The sequence below is a fragment of the Thunnus albacares genome, chromosome 2 (assembly GCF_914725855.1).
Source record: "Thunnus albacares chromosome 2, fThuAlb1.1, whole genome shotgun sequence".
Taxonomy (NCBI): domain Eukaryota; kingdom Metazoa; phylum Chordata; class Actinopteri; order Scombriformes; family Scombridae; genus Thunnus; species Thunnus albacares.
In genome coordinates, this window is record NC_058107.1 from 11,608,458 (window position 1) to 11,627,216 (window position 18,759).

At 40.5% G+C, this 18,759-nt stretch overlaps 1 protein-coding gene across 1 annotated transcript; it reads right to left on the bottom strand.

The window, feature by feature from the left end:
* Nucleotides 1–11,419: 11,419 nt before the first annotated feature.
* On the bottom strand, nt 11,420–14,432 carry LOC122970334 (progonadoliberin-1-like). The gene is made up of 5 exons (XM_044336464.1): nt 14,261–14,432; nt 12,413–12,547; nt 12,128–12,266; nt 11,952–12,050; nt 11,420–11,794 (listed from the first exon to the last, which is right to left on the bottom strand). The coding sequence occupies exons 2-5, from the start codon at nt 12,421–12,423 to the stop codon at nt 11,747–11,749; spliced, it is 297 nt and encodes a 98-aa protein (XP_044192399.1). The 5' UTR covers nt 12,424–12,547; nt 14,261–14,432; the 3' UTR covers nt 11,420–11,746.
* Between the last annotated feature and the right edge of the window lie 4,327 nt (nt 14,433–18,759).

Sequence of the window (18,759 nt, forward strand, 5' to 3'; positions counted from 1 at the left end):
ATAAAGCAGGTGGAGCAGTAAAGGACAAAGATGAGGGATAGACAGGTGGAGAGGTAGAGGAAGGAAGTTGGAAAGAGCATTTAAGGGAAAGAAAGAAAAGGACAGGAAGAGTGGAGGTGTAAAGGAGAGAGGGTGAAGGAGAGAAAGGGTGGACTGGAGATGAAGATGAATGATGAAAGATGGAAAGGGTTGAGAAGGAAAGGATAGGAGATAAGGAAAGAAACGTGAAGGAGGACGAAGAAAAGAAAGGGTGGGTGTTAAAGAAAGTAGAACAAGAAACAGAATAGCATAAAGGTAAAGACAGAAGATGGATGGATGGGTAAAACAAGAAAGATGAAGGAGAGGAACAGTTGAGGGGAGTGAGAGGGAGAAGAAAGTGAAGGGTGGAGAGGTAAAGGAAAGGGAGGAAAATTACAGATACAGTTGAAAGAAGGTAAAGGAGAGAAAGGATGGAGAGGAAGAAAAGAGGAAGTAGCTGGGTGATAGAAGGTGGAGTGATATAGGAAACAAGATTAAAGTTAGGAAGTGTGGAGATGTAAAAGAGGAAAAAGGATAGAAAGGCTGGAGAGGTAAATGAAGAAATGTAGGAGGAGGATGAAAGGAACATGGAAGAGGAAAAACATGAAGGAGAGAAAAGTGGAAGAGAGATGAAGGGATGGATGGATGGGAGAGGAAGGAAGAAGAAGGACAGGAACATGAAGGATTTAATGGATAGAGAGGAAAGAAGATGAAGCTTGGATGGGAGGGAGAGGAAGATTTAGGAAAGAAAAAGTTGACAGGAGAAAGAGATGAGAGGAAGTGTGGAAAGGAAATAAGGAGTATGAGGGACAGAAAGGAGGGATGGTTAAAGGAAGAGAAATTGCTCTTATCCATGAATGATAGAAAGGTTCAGAGAAAAACTAAGTTTAAAGATACAACAGTAGAAGATGACAGAATATAAATGAAAGGAAAAGTGGATGGATGAAACAGGGGGATTAAGGAAAGAAAGAATGGAGAGAAAGAAAGGAAGATGGAGGAGCAGGATAGGTAGAGGGCGGAGTGGTATAGGAAACAAGAATAAGGATAGGAAGCATGGAGATGTAAAGGACAAGAAATAAAAGAAATGCTGAAGAGGAAAAAGGAAAGAATGTGGGGGATGAAAGGAGTATGAAAGGGAAAATAAGAATGAAGGACAGGAAGAGTGGAGATGTTAAGGGTGGAGGATGAAGGAGAGAGAGATGGAAAGGGTTGAAAATCAAAGAATAAGAGATGAAGGATAGAAAAAGTGGAGGAAAATGAAGGAAGTTGATGAAGAGACAGGGTGGATGTTAAAGAATAGAGATGAAAGACAGGAGGAATGGAAAACAAAGAATAAGAGTTGGAGGAGATGGAGGGTGGAGAGGTGAAAGAGAAAACATGAATGAGAAGAAGAGTAGATGAATTACAGAGCGAGATGGAGAGAGTGAATGAGTAAAGAAATGAGAGAAAGGCCAGAGAGATACAGGAAGAATAATGAAGGATAGGAGGGGTTGAGGGGAGAAGGAGGAAGATGAAAGACGGGAAAATAAAGAATGAATTAAAGAAATGGTGTGTTGGAGAAATAAAGAAAGGAATATGAAGGACGGGGAAATGTAAAGGATAGAAGATGACAGAAGAGAGGTGGCTGGGAGAGGGAGGAAGAAGCAGGAAAGGAAAAGTTGACAGTTGAAGTTGAGAAAGGGAATGAAAGAAATGAAGGAAAAAAGGACAGGAAGGTGATGTAAATAATGATGAAAAGAAGGGTGGATGGTTAAATGAAAGAAGATAAAAAAAATCCCTTCCATCCATGAAGAACTGAAAGGATGAAGAGATAAATGAAAAAAAGATGTAAGGAAAGGAAGGAAAATGGACAGGAAGGATGGTAGAGCAAGAAAGAGAAAAAATAGAAAGGGTGAAGAGGTAAAAGAAAAGGGAAGGAAAAGAAAGGAGAGGCTGGGTAGATGGATAGAGGAAGGAAGAAGAAAGGAAAATCAAGTGAAGAAGGACGGGAGAGATCCCTGCCTCCCATCCATGAAGGACAGAAAGGCTGGGAGAAAATTAAGGAAGATTAAAAGATACAAACAGAAGATGATAGAATATAAAGGAAAGGAAAAGTGGATGGGTGAAACAGAGGGATTAAGGAGAGAAAGAATAGAGAGGAAAATGAAGGAGCAGGATAGGTAGAGGGTGGAAAGGTATAGGAAATAAGATATAAGATAGGAAGCATGGAGATGTAAAGGATATAAAATAAAAGAAAGGGTGAAGAGGAAAAGGAAGGAATGTGGAGGATGGAAGGAGTATGAAAGGAAAAGTAAGAAGAATGAAGGATAGAAAAAGTGGAGGAAAATGAAGGAAGACAGGGTGGATGGTTCAAGAATCAAGAAAAAAAATAGTGTAAAGGTAGGAGATAAAGAGAAGAGGGAAGGGTGGAGAGGTATTTCAACAAAAATGCAAAAACATGACATCAAGCCTTTACATTCAGATACATATACAGAGACCCTCCTCCCCCTCACTACAAACAGCCCCGTCTATACACCAACAATATCATTTAGCAGACTGTAATAAACATATTCAGCCCCAAGATAGAAAGGATAGAAAGATGAAGGAAGCTGAAAGAGAAGACTTGGATGGAGTAAGATGAAAGAAAGTGATGGTGAGAGGGTGGAGGGTAGAAGTAGGAAGGTGAAGGATAGAAATTTTGGAGATGTGAAGGGAGGAAGATGGAAGATGAAGGATGCAATACAAAGGAGAAGGAAGGAAAGGGAAGGTGGAGAGGCAAAGGAAGGAGAGGAGAAACAGTAAGATCAAAAGGATGAGAGAGGAAGGACAAATGAGGAAGATGGACAGAAAACAAAGTAGCGGGAGGGTGGGTAGGGGAGGGAGGGTAAATAAGAAAGTTAAAGCAGGTGGAGCAGTAAAGGAAGAAGATGAGGGATAGAAAAGTGGAGAGATAGAGGAAGGAAGTTGGAAAAAGCATTTAAGGGAAAGAAAGAAAAGGACAGGAAGAGTGGAGGTGAAAAAGGTGGAGGATGAATGAGAGAAAGGGTGGATTGGACAAGGAGATGAAAGATGGAAAGGTTTGAAAAAAGGATAAGAGATGAAGGATACGAAGAAAGACCGGAGAGATACAGGAAGAATGATGAAGGATAGGAAGGGTTGAGGGGAGAAGAAGGAAGATGAAAGACAGGAACATAAAAAATGAATTAAAGAGATGATGTTGAGAAATAGAGAAGAGAATATGAAGAAGAAGGAAAAGGAAGGGAAATGAATAAGAAGACAGGGGGAAATGTAAAGGATAGAAGATGACAGAAGAGAGGTGGATGGGAGAGGGAGGAAGATGTAGTGGAAAGGAAGAGAGGAAAGTAAGAAAAATGAAAGAGGAAGAGTGGAGGTGTTAAGGGGTGGAGGATGAAGGAGAGAAAGGGTGGATGGTTAAAGAATAAAGAAAAAGAATAGTGTAAAGGTAGGAGATAAAGGACGGGAAGGTCGGATGGGTAAAACGAGAAAGGTGAAGGACAGGAGGAATGGAAAATAAAGAATGAGGTGAAGATGAATGATGAAAGATGGAAAAAGGTTGAGAAGGAAAGGATATGAGATGAAGGAAAGAAACAGTGGAGAGAAAAATGAGGGAGGATGAAGAAAAGGAAGAGTGGATGTTAAAGACAGTAGATCAAGCAACAGAATAGCGTAAAGATAGGAGATCAAAGAGAGGAAGAGTGGATGGGTAAAACAAGTGAAAAAAAATGGAGGAAGGAGGGATGTAGAATAAAGGATAGGAGTTAAAGGAGATGAAAGGTGGAAAGAATGAACAGGTAAAGAAACAAGAGGAAAGGTAGATGTTTAAAGGGAGGAAGTTGAAGACTGAGGAGAGATAGGTCACAGAGAGAAGAAGAAGGACAGCAAGGGTAGATGAGTGAAGGAGGGAAATGAAGGAGAAGAACAGTATAAGGTAAGCGAACGATGCTTCCCTGCCTGTTGGAGCCAGTCAGACGGTAGCGTTGTTGTCTTTGCCGTCACCGTCTGCCTTCGTCTTCTTTGTGAGGCTTTTTTTCTCCAAGGCAAGCTTCTGAAAAGGTTGTGTCCACCTTTCTGATGCAAGCCCTCTATCTCATCTCTCCTCCTTCTGCAGCTGACAGAAAGTTTGAAGGTGCCTCCACTTCCATTTCTGCAAGCAGCATCACCACCCTGGACTCTCCTATAAATGCCAAAAAGACAGAAATATACAGGAAGTGTTAAAAAATAAAAAAAAGACAGAGATACAGAGCCAGGAATCAATATTAGATTTAGACTTTAGATTTATCTTTACTTCACTGATTATTATCTTAATTCACATAACTTTTGAATTTTGTGTGAATATGAAGAAACAAACATTGTATTGTCATGTTTGAGTAACATGTGTTTCAGTCCATTCACTTGTGGAGGAAGTATTTCCTGATCCTTAACTCAAGTAAAAGTAGCAATACTGCAATAAAATAAGAATACTGTACACCAGTACAAGTAAAAGTCCTGTATTAATTAGTAAGTCATATTAGAAAAATATAGGCTACTTTAAGTATGAAAAGTAAAAGTACTCATACATGTAACATGCAGCATTTTAATGTTGCTGGTCAAGGTGGATCTAATTTTAACTATTTTATATACTGTTTGGTGGTTTAATGTATTGTACATAATATAATATTTTATACAGTGGAGTAAGAATATAACATTTTCTATTATAGTGGAGTGGAAGTATAAAGTAGCATAAAATAGAGATGCTGAAGTACAGTACTTCACTACAGTACTTCAGTGTGTGATCTCCACCACTGAACTCATCTAGCAAACTAAAACATATGTTTAGTCCACTGCATTTCATGAATAACCTACTAAAATCTTCCATAGATTTATAGTTTATGTAACATTATTGCATTTTGTGTGTGTGTGTTTTTTATTTAAATACTGCAAACAGTAACACCACACCACCATACCTTTTCCTGTCAGTGGTGAATGTTGGGAAATCTAGATCAATTACAGTGCAATTTTTATACGGTTGAGATGAAAGAATATACATGTGAAATAAAATAATAATAGAAAATAAGTAGGAATAGAAATAAGATGAGTAAATTACATGATTTAAACTAATATGAATTAGGCTTTTCACACAAACATTGGTGGTTACGCAGTATACTTTCAGTCAATGGGTCAACAGCAGCAGAAAAAGAGGATCTGTTTTAGGATCCTGAGATTTAATTAAATGTCACAGTGCACACAATAAACATATGTCACAAACTGGAGAGAAACCCTGTTTCAATCATGAAATCAATCCTGTATTTAATGCATATCAATTAAAATATGCAATGAAGTGTATTTTGGGGTATTTTGGGGTTGGTTGGGAGCAGATTCTTACACAGACTGACATTATTTTTTTAAGTGAGGCATTAACTTTAGTTATCAAACTGTATGAAAATCTAATTGCTTTCCAGAAAAAGACAACATTTAATTAATTTGTTGAAACCTGAGGCAAATACAAAGACATGAGAGAAAAAGTAAGCTGTCCCAGATAAGTGCAATCCTAAATTACAGTCAATGTTTGCCCAAAGGTTTGCCATCTTCAAATGAGAAAATCTTACCATGCTTCTCCCGCTGTGTCTACTCTCCATGTGTATCAACCCAACAAAGATCCCATCGAATATGAAGAAACAGATGACTGAAGATTTGAAGATATATTCCCACTGAAAAAAAACTGCCTTTCAGTTCAAGATCTGAGTGAGACTGAGTGGACAGTGTAGAATTTTTACATTATGATAATGTGCTGGTAGTTCTAGAATTCGCATATATTAGAATGCTCATTATGATATTCTAGTGACACACATTCCGTCTCACAGCACAGAAAATGCTGCTTTTAAAACATTTTACTGTCAGAAAACAAATAAAACTCTTATTGTGCTGCTGTTTGAAGCAGAAGTGGGAACATGACACTGTTGAGCAAGTCACAAGTAGTCAAGTCTTGACTCTAAAGTCGAGACAGACATGTTCAAGCCCCAGAAAACAAAAGCCACATAATGAGCTCATGTGTTTGTGTGACATTTTAGGCTCAAGACACATTTCGGTCCAGTCTGTTTGACTGCAACATGCATAAAAATGCTTCTTTTTACATAAAATCATTAAAAAAAATCTTCATATTATCATTTGACATTTTTCTCTGTTGCTGGTTGTCATTTTTGGTTTGTGTACACAAAAACTTTGTAATTTGAGAAAATTAAGACTATGCACAGTAAACTATTTTTAGTTGAAACACCAAACTATTGCTGACACACTGCATAACTTTCAAATGCACTATAATACACTCTAGTCTTCTTGCTTATGGGCAGTAATTTTGACAAAACAATGATGTACATAAGATTATTATCAACTATCCTGAATAAAAGACTCAGGCTGTTTGTTCTACAGTTCATCATTTTACACTCATGCAGTCCACGTTGTTATGTTTGCATAAAGCATCACCTGAAAGCCACTGTATTGTGTTTATATTTGACATTTTGGATGCTGTAGACTTGATTCTTGGCCAAACCTAAGTATTGTTTGTGTAAGCGACGTGGGTGTGAGTGAGGGAATAAATCAGTCCAATACGTTCTGGGTTCTCCTCATAACTTTAGTCACCTTCAACAAACACAGCTCAGTCCAGTCATCACACACTTCTCATTCTCTTTCTCCCCTTCTCTCCCCTCAAAACTCTACCCACTGTCTGTACAGCGCCACCAAGCGGCTGACACTACAATATCACCCAAACACTGCATCACTAAACATATGCAAACAGGCAATGTTCAACAAAACACAGTAAACTGATGTTTAACCTTACGTTTACACAACTTTTGCCCATAAGACACAACTTCACTCTTACACATCGTCCCCCCCCTTACGCAAGAAGCGTCCTCGCTTCCAAATAGGTGTAATGAAATTGTCACTACTTTATGCTTAACAACAATATAAACAGATGACGTTGGCAAAACAACAACAAAGAACAGTGGAACAGGATACATTTTTTTTCCCTTGTGTTTGCCTATAACATCTCAGTGTTTCTTTTTTTTTTTTACTTGTACTTCTCAATCAAGCATATGACACAGACCACAGTTCATTCAACAGTCCTGTAACGCACTGGGGGACGTACACAACGACCTGACTTAGTCCTTACTCCCGTGAAAGGCTGAACTGCCGGAGACAGTTCACTGGAATGTCCTGTGGCAACATTGTCTCCCACCTGTGTTGTGGTGCTAGTAGCACTCTGGGGCAGAGGGCAAACATTTGTCTGATCCCTAGGCGCAGTCACAGAGCACCCGGGCTTATTTGGGTGCCTGTATACATAAGGTCTGGAGCCTGAGAGTGCAGTGAGCAGTGGGGGACCTGGGCCGTTTGCTGGTACAGTCAGTTCTGAAGGTGAGGGTGGAACTGGATGTCTGTCAGCTGACCAGGCTGAACGATAAGGTTTCAGGCGATTGTAGCGAATGACCTTAGGTTTAGCTCTAGGGTCCCGTTGATCCAGAAGTTCATAGTCTACTCCAATGTCACCTGTGCCTGAGTCAAGCCGTCGTAGAACTTTAAAAGGGCCGGTCCACTTAGGTGACAGTTTTTGTCTAGCAAGGGCAGGAAGGTCAACCCACACTAAGTCACCTGGCTCATAGGCTGTGTGTTTCATCCGACGATCATAGTAGTGCTTTTGTTGAGCACCTGCTGCCTCAATGTTATGTGCAACAGAATGAAAAGCAGCACACAGTTTCAGTAATACCGAATTGGCATATTCACTTGGAGTACCTGGTGTGGCGTTTGAAAGTCCTGGTGAGTCTCCAAGGAGGAGATCTGCAGGCAGGTGGGCCACTCTGCCATGGGCCAGGAAGAAAGGAGTGCGTTTTGTGGAGGAGTGAACAGTCGTGTTGTATGCAAATTCAACTTGCCGTAGATGGTCATCCCATTCACCTCCTCTGGTATACAGATATTTTGCTAACTGGTCCTTGATGGTCCTGTTTGCTCGTTCCACCATGCCATCTGACATAGCATGATAAGGTGATGTCCTCGTTTTATGTATTCCCAGACGGTTGCACAGTTCTTTGACAAGATCTGAGTTGAACTGACGGCCTTGGTCAGTGTGCAAACTTTGAGGCACACCATGGTGGCTAATATAATCTTCAAACAAACATTTAGCCACAGTGGTTGCCCGTTGATCAGGAAGTGCATACAAGTTGAGGTACTTAGTAAAATAGTCCATTACAACAAGTACATACCGATTACCACGGCGTGTGAGTGGCAGTTCCGTCAGGTCAGCTGCAATTTTCTCAAAAGGCCTGGATGTGACTATGTTTTGCATAGGGGCCTGTTGGTGTGGTGTCTGTGGTTGCCGTGCTTCACAGGCTGTGCATTCAAGACACCACTGAGTTATGTCACGTGTCATGTGAGGCCAAAAGCATCTGATCTGTGCCCCTTGTAATGTTTTTTGTGAACTGAAGTGTCCCAAGAGTGAATGTCCATGTAAAGTTTGAAACACTTCCTTCTGCAAGTTACTAGGAACTACAATCTGTAAAACAGGGTCACCTGGTGGAGGTCTGACTTTGCGACACAAAAGACCATCAACAAGGGTGAGTTTAGGAAACTCTCTCCAGTACTGTCTCATTTCAGGTGAGGTTGCTTTAATGTTTGAGAATGGTGGCCTATGGTCAGTCAACACCCAGCTCCTGACTATTTGCAACTCAGGATCAGCTTTTTGAGCTTGGAGGAAATACTGCCTGTCAATATTCAGGAGTGAACTGTCCACCGTTACAGCTGCAGTATCTGGTGAAGCAGACTGCACGAGTGATATTAAATCCATAGCAGTCGAAGCAGTGGGTAAAGTCTCTGAGCAGGGTGCCAGCTCAGTGGCTGGAGTGCACATGGATGACTCTATTGGGTCTGTTTGAGTGTGAATGGAAACACACCTCACCTGATTGGCTGTAACCATAGGGGTGGTGCCTTCAGCTGTGAAGGGACGACGGGACATAGAGTCAGCATTGGCGTGTTTTGTACCTTGTCTACAACTAGCAGGTGCCAGGTCACTCTTCCTGAGTAGGGGCAGGACATCATCACCCAGATAGCATAGTCCTCTCCCCATATCCAGAATCACACAGTGAGGCTTGAGAAAGTCAAAACCTAATATAAAGCCTTGACTGACATTTCTGATGACTTGCACTTCATGTTGCAGAGTTTGAGACCCTAGTTTAAAGGTGATGTCTATCATACCCAATGTATCCAAAGTTTGGCCAGTCACTGCTTGTGACATGATAAACTTCTTTTTAATGGGTCTTTTTGCTAGGGAAGGAAGTGACATTTTGGTTTCCTCACTGATGAACGAAATAGTGGAACCGGTATCTAGCATGATGTGCGTATTAGTGCACTCAACAATTCCACTTACATAGGAGGTGAAGTCTTTACTTACAGTGGCTTCAATGTTCACACTTTCAGTCAGGGGGATTGTCATATCTGTAGTACCACTAGGGGTTGGTGGTGTACTGATGCAGTCTGTTATTTCAGTGAGGCAGATGTCTGGGGCTTCAAGAGAAGTAGCTGATGAACACCCCGCATCATCAGCTAACGGCCGTTTCCCTGTGGAAATCTGCCATGATCTTTGTAACCACTCTTAGTGGGATACTGACTGTCCCAGTCCTTTGGTTGTCGTGTTTGGCCTTGGTCCCCATACTCTTGGAATGAAACATGCTTGGCATAGGGACTCGGGCTTCGGCGGTGAGAGTCATAGTAGGGTCTACTGGGAGAGGGTTGCCTCCCTCTCTTTTCCTCATAAGGGCTAAAGGCATGGTCTGAGTAGTGAGTATCTCTGTAAGGTTGTCGGTACCTGTCAGGCTCCCTGCGGGTGTGATCTTGATGGTGGCGAGTCCTCTGAGGAGAATAGTGTTCTGGGGAATGATTGGAACGTGAGTATCTGGAGGGGGAATGTCTGTAGCCTGAGCTCCATCTATTTGCATCCCTATCTGGGCTTCTCCCATAAGGTGAGGGAGATCTTTGAGGACGCACATGCATGTGCCTGTCACGGCGGTGCTCCCTGCTTCGCTCATCCAGCTTCAGTCTCAGTGCATCCATATTCTTACTTAAGTCTTTAACAGTAGCAGTGAGGTTCTGAACTGTTTTCCCGAGTTCAATGTCATTTTCACGTACTGAATTTACTGACTGCATTGTGCCAATATCTCTGATGGTAACATTTGGTGAGGACACTGGCATTACTAATCTAGCTGCTTGGCGAGCCCGTTCAGCTTGGGAGGCGACTTGAAAAGCCTCAGTGAAAGTTTTCACCCCTTTTTCATGACATTTGACTTGAAGTTCCTGATCCAGACCAACAATGAAGCGAGACATTTTCATATACTCGGAAGCATTGTGCTCAAAATCTGGGAAAGCTTCTTTGACAAGCCTGCATACGTCTGCAGCATAAACTTCCATTGCTTCATTAGGTAGTCTATGCCGGGCATTAGGGAATGTCTGAAATGATGCAATTACATCCTTTTGGCCAAAAGCTGTCTGCAAGTGCTTCTTTGCTTCAGTATAAGAGTCCTGAGTTTCCCGGGGCAGATTATCCCATACAATGAACAGTTCTGGTGGTAGTCTAGTGGGTAACTCAGCTGCTAATACTGTATTCATGTCCACACCACTGTCCTTGTAACGGGCCTCTTGAATTACCTCATAGCGGCGAGCCCATAGTTGAAAAGACTCACGGCCATCGTTGTGAAATGGTGGCGGTAAGGGAATGCCCCTGGGCGCTCCCTGTGTTCTGCTAGATGGCGGCACACCTTGCGCTGAGGCCCCCCTCGTGCTTGTGCTGGCTCGCTGCTCACCGGTGGAAAATGCTTCCTCGTCAGACATGATGAGTTTCCTTCGTCTCTTTTATTATTTTTTTCTTTAGCCCTCGGACGGAGTTAGATGACCGAAACACGGTTTCTAAACTCACTTGAAGCTAACAAAACAAAAAAAACGGACTTGGTAACGACTAGCTGACTAACTGTACTGAAAGCTAAAGCTAAGCTAGCGGTTAGCGTAGCTATCGTTAGCCTATAGCTTTAGGGACTCAAAAAGTTGAGCAGAATCCCAAAGGACTATATTCCACAGAAGGAAATCCCACCGCTGCCACCAGTGTAAGCGACGTGGGTGTGAGTGAGGGAATAAATCAGTCCAATACGTTCTGGGTTCTCCTCATAACTTTAGTCACCTTCAACAAACATAGCTCAGTCCAGTCATCACACACTTCTCATTCTCTTTCTCCCCTTCTCTCCCCTCAAAACTCTACCCACTGTCTGAACAGCGCCGCCAAGCGGCTGACACTACAATATCACCCAAACACTGCATCACTAAACATATGCAAACAGGCAATGTTCAACAAAACACAGTAAACTGATGTTTAACCTTACGTTTACACAACTTTTGCCCATAAGACACAACTTCACTCTTACATTTGTATAAATCTGCTGTATTACATGCCATCAGGAATTTAGAAACTACTGGGATATAAATTCAATCAAATTCATGTTTGTTATACAATAAACAAATAAGGAGTTCATAGAAAAGTGTCAATAATTATTCAAATGAAATGTCTCTGTAATCCTTTAGAGCAAGAAATAGTCACAAAAACAGAGAAAAGCATAAGGCACTGTGGAATAAAAATGGATTCTATCATAATCATTAAAAGTAGTACAGAAAACAATGTAGATATGCCAATATGATTATTTATTGTAGAATCAAATAATCATCATTTTTTATAATTTTTGTGTTCATTCTCCCTGTTGGTCACACTGCCCTAAAAGAGAAAAAGAATAACATTAAATATGTGAAAATACAATCAACATTTAATAGAAATATCTGGTAAAGCGTCTGGCGGTTTGACTAATTTGAATAATTGACATTATTGACTGATCGATTGACCGAACACAGAATTACAGATGAGCGAAACTTACAAGAAATCCTTTCATTCTGTAGATTTTGGCGAAAGGCGATTCCTCAACACAACCCAAAACACTGCAAGGTGTGTCCACATGTGGAAACCCCTCAACTACCTGAAGGGGGGGGAAACATAACCATGAATATGTAGAGAATAAAATGCTGAACATGAAGTGTGAGGAGCCATGCTTACATTGTCCAGTGTGTCTGAAAGGCTGTCCAGTTCCCTTTTCCCTCCTGGGCTCAGTCCATATGACCAGTGCTGACAACAGACCTGTGGCACCACTGAGCCCAGAAGCAGCAACCACAGTGCCAGGGTTTGCATAGCCATTCTGAGGAGGGAAAAAGCTTTATATTACACATATAAGCAGGTCAGTAATCTTCTTATTTTTCCTAATCTAACCCCAAATACTGTCATAGTCCTCAGTTTTAGATTACACATGCCCAGATTTATGCATCACATCAGTGAAGTTTTTACCTTCTGTGCATAAGGCAAGCTGCTTTTCTGATTTGTTCTTGGCTGCTGTCCTTTGTGGAAGCCGATGCTGCTGCTGCTGAGCATTTTCCAAGGTTTATATGCTGCTTCCTTTCGTGTCAAAAGCCCAACACTTCACTGCAGGGGGTCACAAAGTGGGATTAAGCAACATTTACTGGTAACCCGCAGAGCTATTAAAAAGATTACAGTGTGTGATTTTTGTCCTTCCACAAAAAGAACAAGTGTTCATCATCAGACCAGCTTTGTGTATGGCCGTGAAGTACCTCCAGTCGTTTTCCAATACTTGCTGATAAACCAAAGATTCACAAATTAATGACAGAGAAAAAGACGAGGTGATAAAGACTTACTCTTCTTCATAGCAGTTTATTTATAACAGTCATTTATGGAAATATATTTCCACAGTCGAGTGCAATAATCATACTCAGGGAGAACTACACCGCCCCCTGTCTCAAACAAAAAAACAAACAACCTCTGCCCCATATTGCATTCAGAGAGATGTATTAAAATAAATAACCATAGCTCTTTGTGATTTTCACACTCATTGTGAAATACACAACATGATTGCCTTCATCATTCATTCTCACAGGCTAGGTACCTACGATTGAACTGAGTGAATAGTATTGCATCGGGGCAGCTTTGAGCTACAGCTAAAGAAACTTCACCAGTCAAAGGCGAGGATAGCTCTTCACACATGCAAACAGACAATGTCCAGTAAGAACTGAAGTGAGATTGTTCCTTAACAAAACATCTGCCCAATCTATTAATAGTGATTTTTTTTTTTTTTTGGAAGCACTGGATTTGATTTACATAAGATAACAAGCATTAAACATTTTTGGTGAAAAGATATAACATGTTACAAATCAAATATATACTTGTGCAAATACGTTCAAAAGCATGATTAAGTGATATACGTCATGTAAATGGAACATGTTTTCAGGCAAGTCCACAACATGTGAACACAGCCTTCTGTTAAAGCACACCAAGTTGGATTATTTTCTCACAATGGGATATGAGGAGTAATGAATGTCGTACATAAACATTACAATAAGTAGTGACCACAGTCAAACGCATGCAACTGTGGATCTCTCACACACCGGATTACAAAAAAAACAAAACAAAAGAGGTAGATTCACAGAGCGCAAAACGAGGGAGAGCTTTTTAAGAACACAATATTCAAAAGTAGGAAAAGAGAAACCTCACAGCTGTAAATCATGTATTGCATACCCAAGCTGTGTTTGAAAACTAGCCTGTCGCATAGTTTTATGGTGCATTAACAGCACGTCTGGCCTTTGAGACTGTGCTGTTGTATGGCTTTGGCTTGCATTGCTTCCTTTATAGTGTGTTGTATCCAGCAAAAGTAAGTTACATACTTAAAGAGGAACATACAGCGTGACAGTTATTGGTAAATGACCCCTTCAGTTTCTGCTACAGCAGCATTCAGTGAAGCTCAGTACTCTGAACTTTACTGCAAAAGTCTGGTTTTTGACTCCCATTAACATGTCAAGTAATATGAAATGAATATAAGTTATGCAAAAACATTAAATGAGTATAGTCGTTGGATCGCATCCAGACACATCTACATACACTAGGAACATTATTTTGTTTTGGTGATATATGTAGCTGAACATTTTAAAACATCCTACCATACAAACATACATGGACAACCCTGGATAAATTCTAGTGCAAGATATTTAAAGCTAATGTAACATAGGTGGAATGCCAGGGATGTGCATACAACTACCTGTGCTGTACACAGGTATAGAGAGATTGATAGTAGGGGAATATACTGTAAGAGGAACTGAGTAATAAAGAAGCCATCTGTGTCCAGACCGGACTTGTAGGCGTGTAACCGAGTTATCTGACACTCTGGGACATGTGCAGCGGGGTCAGCATCTCTTCAAAAATGGCTCCTTTCACGTTGGATCCTCTCAGGTTTGCTTCTTGTAGATCACAGCCAGACAGGTCGCAGTTCTGCAAAGACGCAGCAGGGACGTAACAGTAAGACAGGAAGATTACATGAAGCTTGTAATGTAAGTAGAGAACTGTAATGTATTATGAATGTTGTACAAAAGCCTGTTGAAAAATGTTCACACACTTGCTGGCAATTTCATGGTGTCATGGTGAAGTCCTGTTGCCTTATGGAAGCTTTCAGTTGCTTGTGTAAAGCTTGACATTAAGGGTTAAAATGTCAATGTCATTTTATCAAAGAAAGAATGAATGTCATTTGATTCATAACAAACAGTTAACATTTAGTTCAAAAAGTTTTTTCTTCAAGAAAAAATGGTTTGGCAGAAAATTAAAGGAATAGTTCAACATTTTGGGGAATACACAAAAGCAATCGAATTCCAATACAAATATAAATATCAACTTCATTGTACTCATTAATTGGTTATTTACCTATTCAACTCTATGCAACTTTAGCTTAAATTTTGGGGATCCTGCTACTGGGCTATCAGTAGGGAAATTGTTTGGGGAAAAAAAAAAAAAGAGGGATTCAGTTCAGGCTGACTATTATGTTCAGAGTCAAGTAATCTATCAATTATTTTTACAATTGTTTAGTCTACAAAATGTCAGAAAATAGTGAAAAATGCACAGCACAAGTTCCCCAGAGCCCATGTTTGCACATTGCTCGTTTTTTTTTTCCAAACAGTCCAATCCCCCCCAAAACTCTTCAACTTACACTGATATAAAACAAAGGAAAGCTTAATGTGTGAAGGGCTGGAAACAGAGAATGTTTGGTATTATTTCTTGATAAATTACTATAACAATTGATTTATCATCAAAATACTTGCAGATGAATTTTCTTTCAGTGGTGTAGTGGATTCATCTTAAAAACATCTGTAGAACAATTATTCAGATCTGCTTTGTTGCCCCATGATAAATACTAACTGTCATCTGCGTCAACATGTCTGTTTAAATGAACATTTTTAGAGATAATCCCTTCCGATAGCCTTGACTTAAATGTAAAGGATAGAAGATGATGGAGAAGAGAGGTGGATGGGAGAGGGAGGAAGAAGGAAGAGAATTTTTTTTTTAATTTTTACAACACCTTTATTTATTTAGTCATCAGATCAACAAGCATTAAAAAACAACACCAGATTCAGCCCAGCATGCGTCCAAAGCACAGTCCAGATCATTCATCAACCTGTAATAGTTGTGATCAATTTTCAGTCTGCTTGTTATCATTCTGATCAGTATGGTGATAACATCAAAGTCCAAAGAACCATTTATCTTGTTTTTTCTGCTGATATAAATGGCCATCTTAGCTTGGCCCAACAGAAAGTTGAACAACTGGCACTTATCACGAGTCCTCCTCGAGAGGTAAAGGAAAGGGAGGAAAATTACAGATACAGTTGAAAGAAGGTAAAGGAAAGAAAGGATGACAGGAAGACAGAATAGAGGTGGATGGGAGAGGGAGGAAGATGGAGGAGAGGAAAAGTTGATGAGAGACAGGGAGATGAAGAAATGAAGGAAAATTAAGGACAGGAAAGGAGATCAATAAACAGAAAAACAGTAAAGACAGAAGATTAAGGAGGGGAAGGATGGACGGGTAAAACAAGAAAGATGAAATAGAGGAGGAATGTAGAATAAAAGGATAGGAGTTGGAGATGGAGGGTGGAGAGGTGAAAGAAAACATGAAAGTGAGGAAGAGTAGATGAGTTAGGGAGTGAGATGAGATGGAGAGAGTGAGTTGGTGAAGAAATGAGTGAAAGAACAAAGAGATGGATAGGAAGGGTTGAGGGGAGAAGAAGGAAGATGAAAGACAGGAATTATAGAAATGGTGTGTTTGAGAAATAGAGAAAGGAATATGAAGAAGGAAAAGGAAGAAAATGAATAAGAGTACAGGGGGAAATGTGAAGGATAGAAGATGATGGAGAAGAGAGGTGGATGGGAGAAGGAGGAAGAAGGAAGAGAGGAAAAGTTGATGAGAGACAGGGACATGAAGAAATGAAGGAAAAGGGACAGGAAGGTGGAGATGTAAATAAAAAAGAAGGGTGGATGTTAAATGAAAGAAGATTATAAAAAATCCCTTCCATTCATGAAGAATTGAAAGGATGAAGAGGTAAAGGAACAAAAGATGTAAGGAAAGGAAGGAAAATGGACAGGAAGGATGGTAGGGCAAGGAAGAGAAAAATAGAGAAGGTGGAGAGGTAAAAGAAAAAAAGGAAAAAGAAAGGAGAGGGAGGGTGGATGGATGGCAAAGGAAGAAGAAAGGAAAATCAAGTGAAGGAGGATGGGAGAGAGCCCTACCTCCCATCCATGAAGGAAAAATGATGGAGATGAAGATGGAAAGGAAAAGTAGTGGAAGAAGAGATGATGGATAGAAAGGTACAGAGGAAGGAAGTGGAAGGAACATTTAAGAGAAAGAAAGAAAAAGACAGTAAGAGTAGAGGTGTAAAGGAGAGAGGGTGAGAGAAAAACTAAGTTTAAAGATAAAACGGTGGAAGATGATAGAATATAAAGGAAAGGAAAAGTGGATGGGTGAAACAGAGGGATTAAGGAGAGAAAGAATAGAGAGGAAGATGAAGGAGCAGGATAGGTAGAGGGTGGAAAGGTATAGGAAACAAGATTATAGGAAGCGCGGAGATGTACAAGATAGGAAATAAAAGAAAGGGTGAAGAGGAAAAGGAAGGAATGTGGAGGATGAAAGGAGAATGAAAGGGAAAGTAAGAAGAATGAAGGAGAGAAAGAGTGGAGATGTTAAGGGTGGAGGATGAAGGAGAGAAATTGGAGAAGGAGATGAAAGATGGAAAGGGTTGAAAATCGAAGAATGAGAGATGAAGGATAGAAAAAGTGGAGAGGAAAATGAAGGAAGATGATGAAGAGAATTGGGGTGGATGTTAAAGAATAACGTAAAAGTAAAGTTAGGAGGTGAAGGAGGAGAAGGGTGGATGAGTAAAACCAGAGAGATGAAGGACAGGAGGAATGGAAAACAAAGAAGAGTTGGAGGAGATGGAGGCTGGAGAGGTGAAAGAGAATACATTAATGAGAGGAAGAGTAGATGAATTAAGGAGCGAGATGGAGAGTGAATAGGTGAAGAAATGAGAGAAAGGCCAGAAAGATACAGGAAGAATAATGAAGGACAGGAAGGGTTGAGGGGAGAAGAAGGAAGATGAAAGACAGGAACATAAAGAATGAATTAAAGAGATGATGTTGAGAAATAGAGAAAGAAATATGAAGAAGAAGGAAAAGGGAGGGAAATGAACAAGAGGACAGAGGGAAATGTAAAGGATAGAAGATGATTGAGAAGAGAGGTGGATGAGAGAGGGAGGAAGAAGCAGGACAGGAAAAGTTGATGAGAGACAGGGAGATGAAGAAATGAAGGGAACTTAAGGACAGGAAAGTAGATCAATAAACAGAAAAACAGTAAAGACAGAAGATTAAGGAGGGGAAGGATGGACGGGTAAGAGGCTGGGTGGAAGAAAGGAAGATGAAGGAGTAGGATAGGTAAGAGAAAAGAGTGGAAGGTTGAAGAGGAAAAGGAAACAATGTGGAGGATGGAAGGAGTATGAAAGGGAAAGTAAGAAGAATGAAGGACAGGAAGAGAGGAGATGTTAAGGGTGGAGGATGAAGGAGAGAAAGATGGAAAGGGTTGAAAAAAGGATAAGAGATGAAGGATACGAAGAAATGAGAGAAAGGCCTGAGAGATACAGGAAGAATGATGAAGATAGGAAGGGTTGAGGGGAGAAGGAGGAAGATGAAAGACAGGAACATAAAGAATAAATTAAAGAGATGATGTTGAGAAATAGAGAAAGGAATATGACAAAGGGAACGGGAGGGAAATAAAGAAGACAGGGAAAGGTAAAGATGATGGAGAAGAGAGGTGGATGGGAGAGGGAGATGAAGAAATTAAGGAAAATTAAGGACAGGAAGGGTGGGAGAGCAAGGAAGAGGAAAAACAGAGGGTGGGGAGGTAAAAAAAAAAGGGAAGAAAAGAAAGGAGAAGCTGGGTGGATGGACACCAGAGGAAGGAAGAAAGAAAGGAAAGTCAAGTGAAGAAGGATGGGAGAGAGCCCTAGCTCCCCATACATGAAGGAAAAAATGATAGAGATGAAGATGGAAAGAAAAAGTAGTGGAGGAAGAGATGAGGGATAGAAAGGGACAGAGTTAGAGAAAGCAAGATGGAGGGATCATTTAAGGGAAAGAAAGAAAAGGACAGGAAGAGTGAAGGGTGGACTGGAGATGAAGATGGAAAGGGTTGAGAAGCAACAGAGGAGAGAAAAATGAAGGAAGAAGAAAAGGAAGGGTGGATGAAAGTAAAAAAGGTAGATTAAAGAAGTAGAAAGTGGATTAAAGAAAGGGGTAAAATAAAAATGAAGGAGAGGAAG

Bases quoted from the DNA above. Each gene is read 5' to 3' on its own strand.
- LOC122970334 (XM_044336464.1), bottom strand. The intron at 12,051-12,127 runs GTAAGCATGGCT...CCCCCCCTTCAG, and splicing joins TTTCAGACACACTGGACAAT to GTAGTTGAGGGGTTTCCACA. The intron at 11,795-11,951 runs GTAAGTTTCGCT...TTTCTCTTTTAG, and splicing joins ACAGAATGAAAGGATTTCTT to GGCAGTGTGACCAACAGGGA.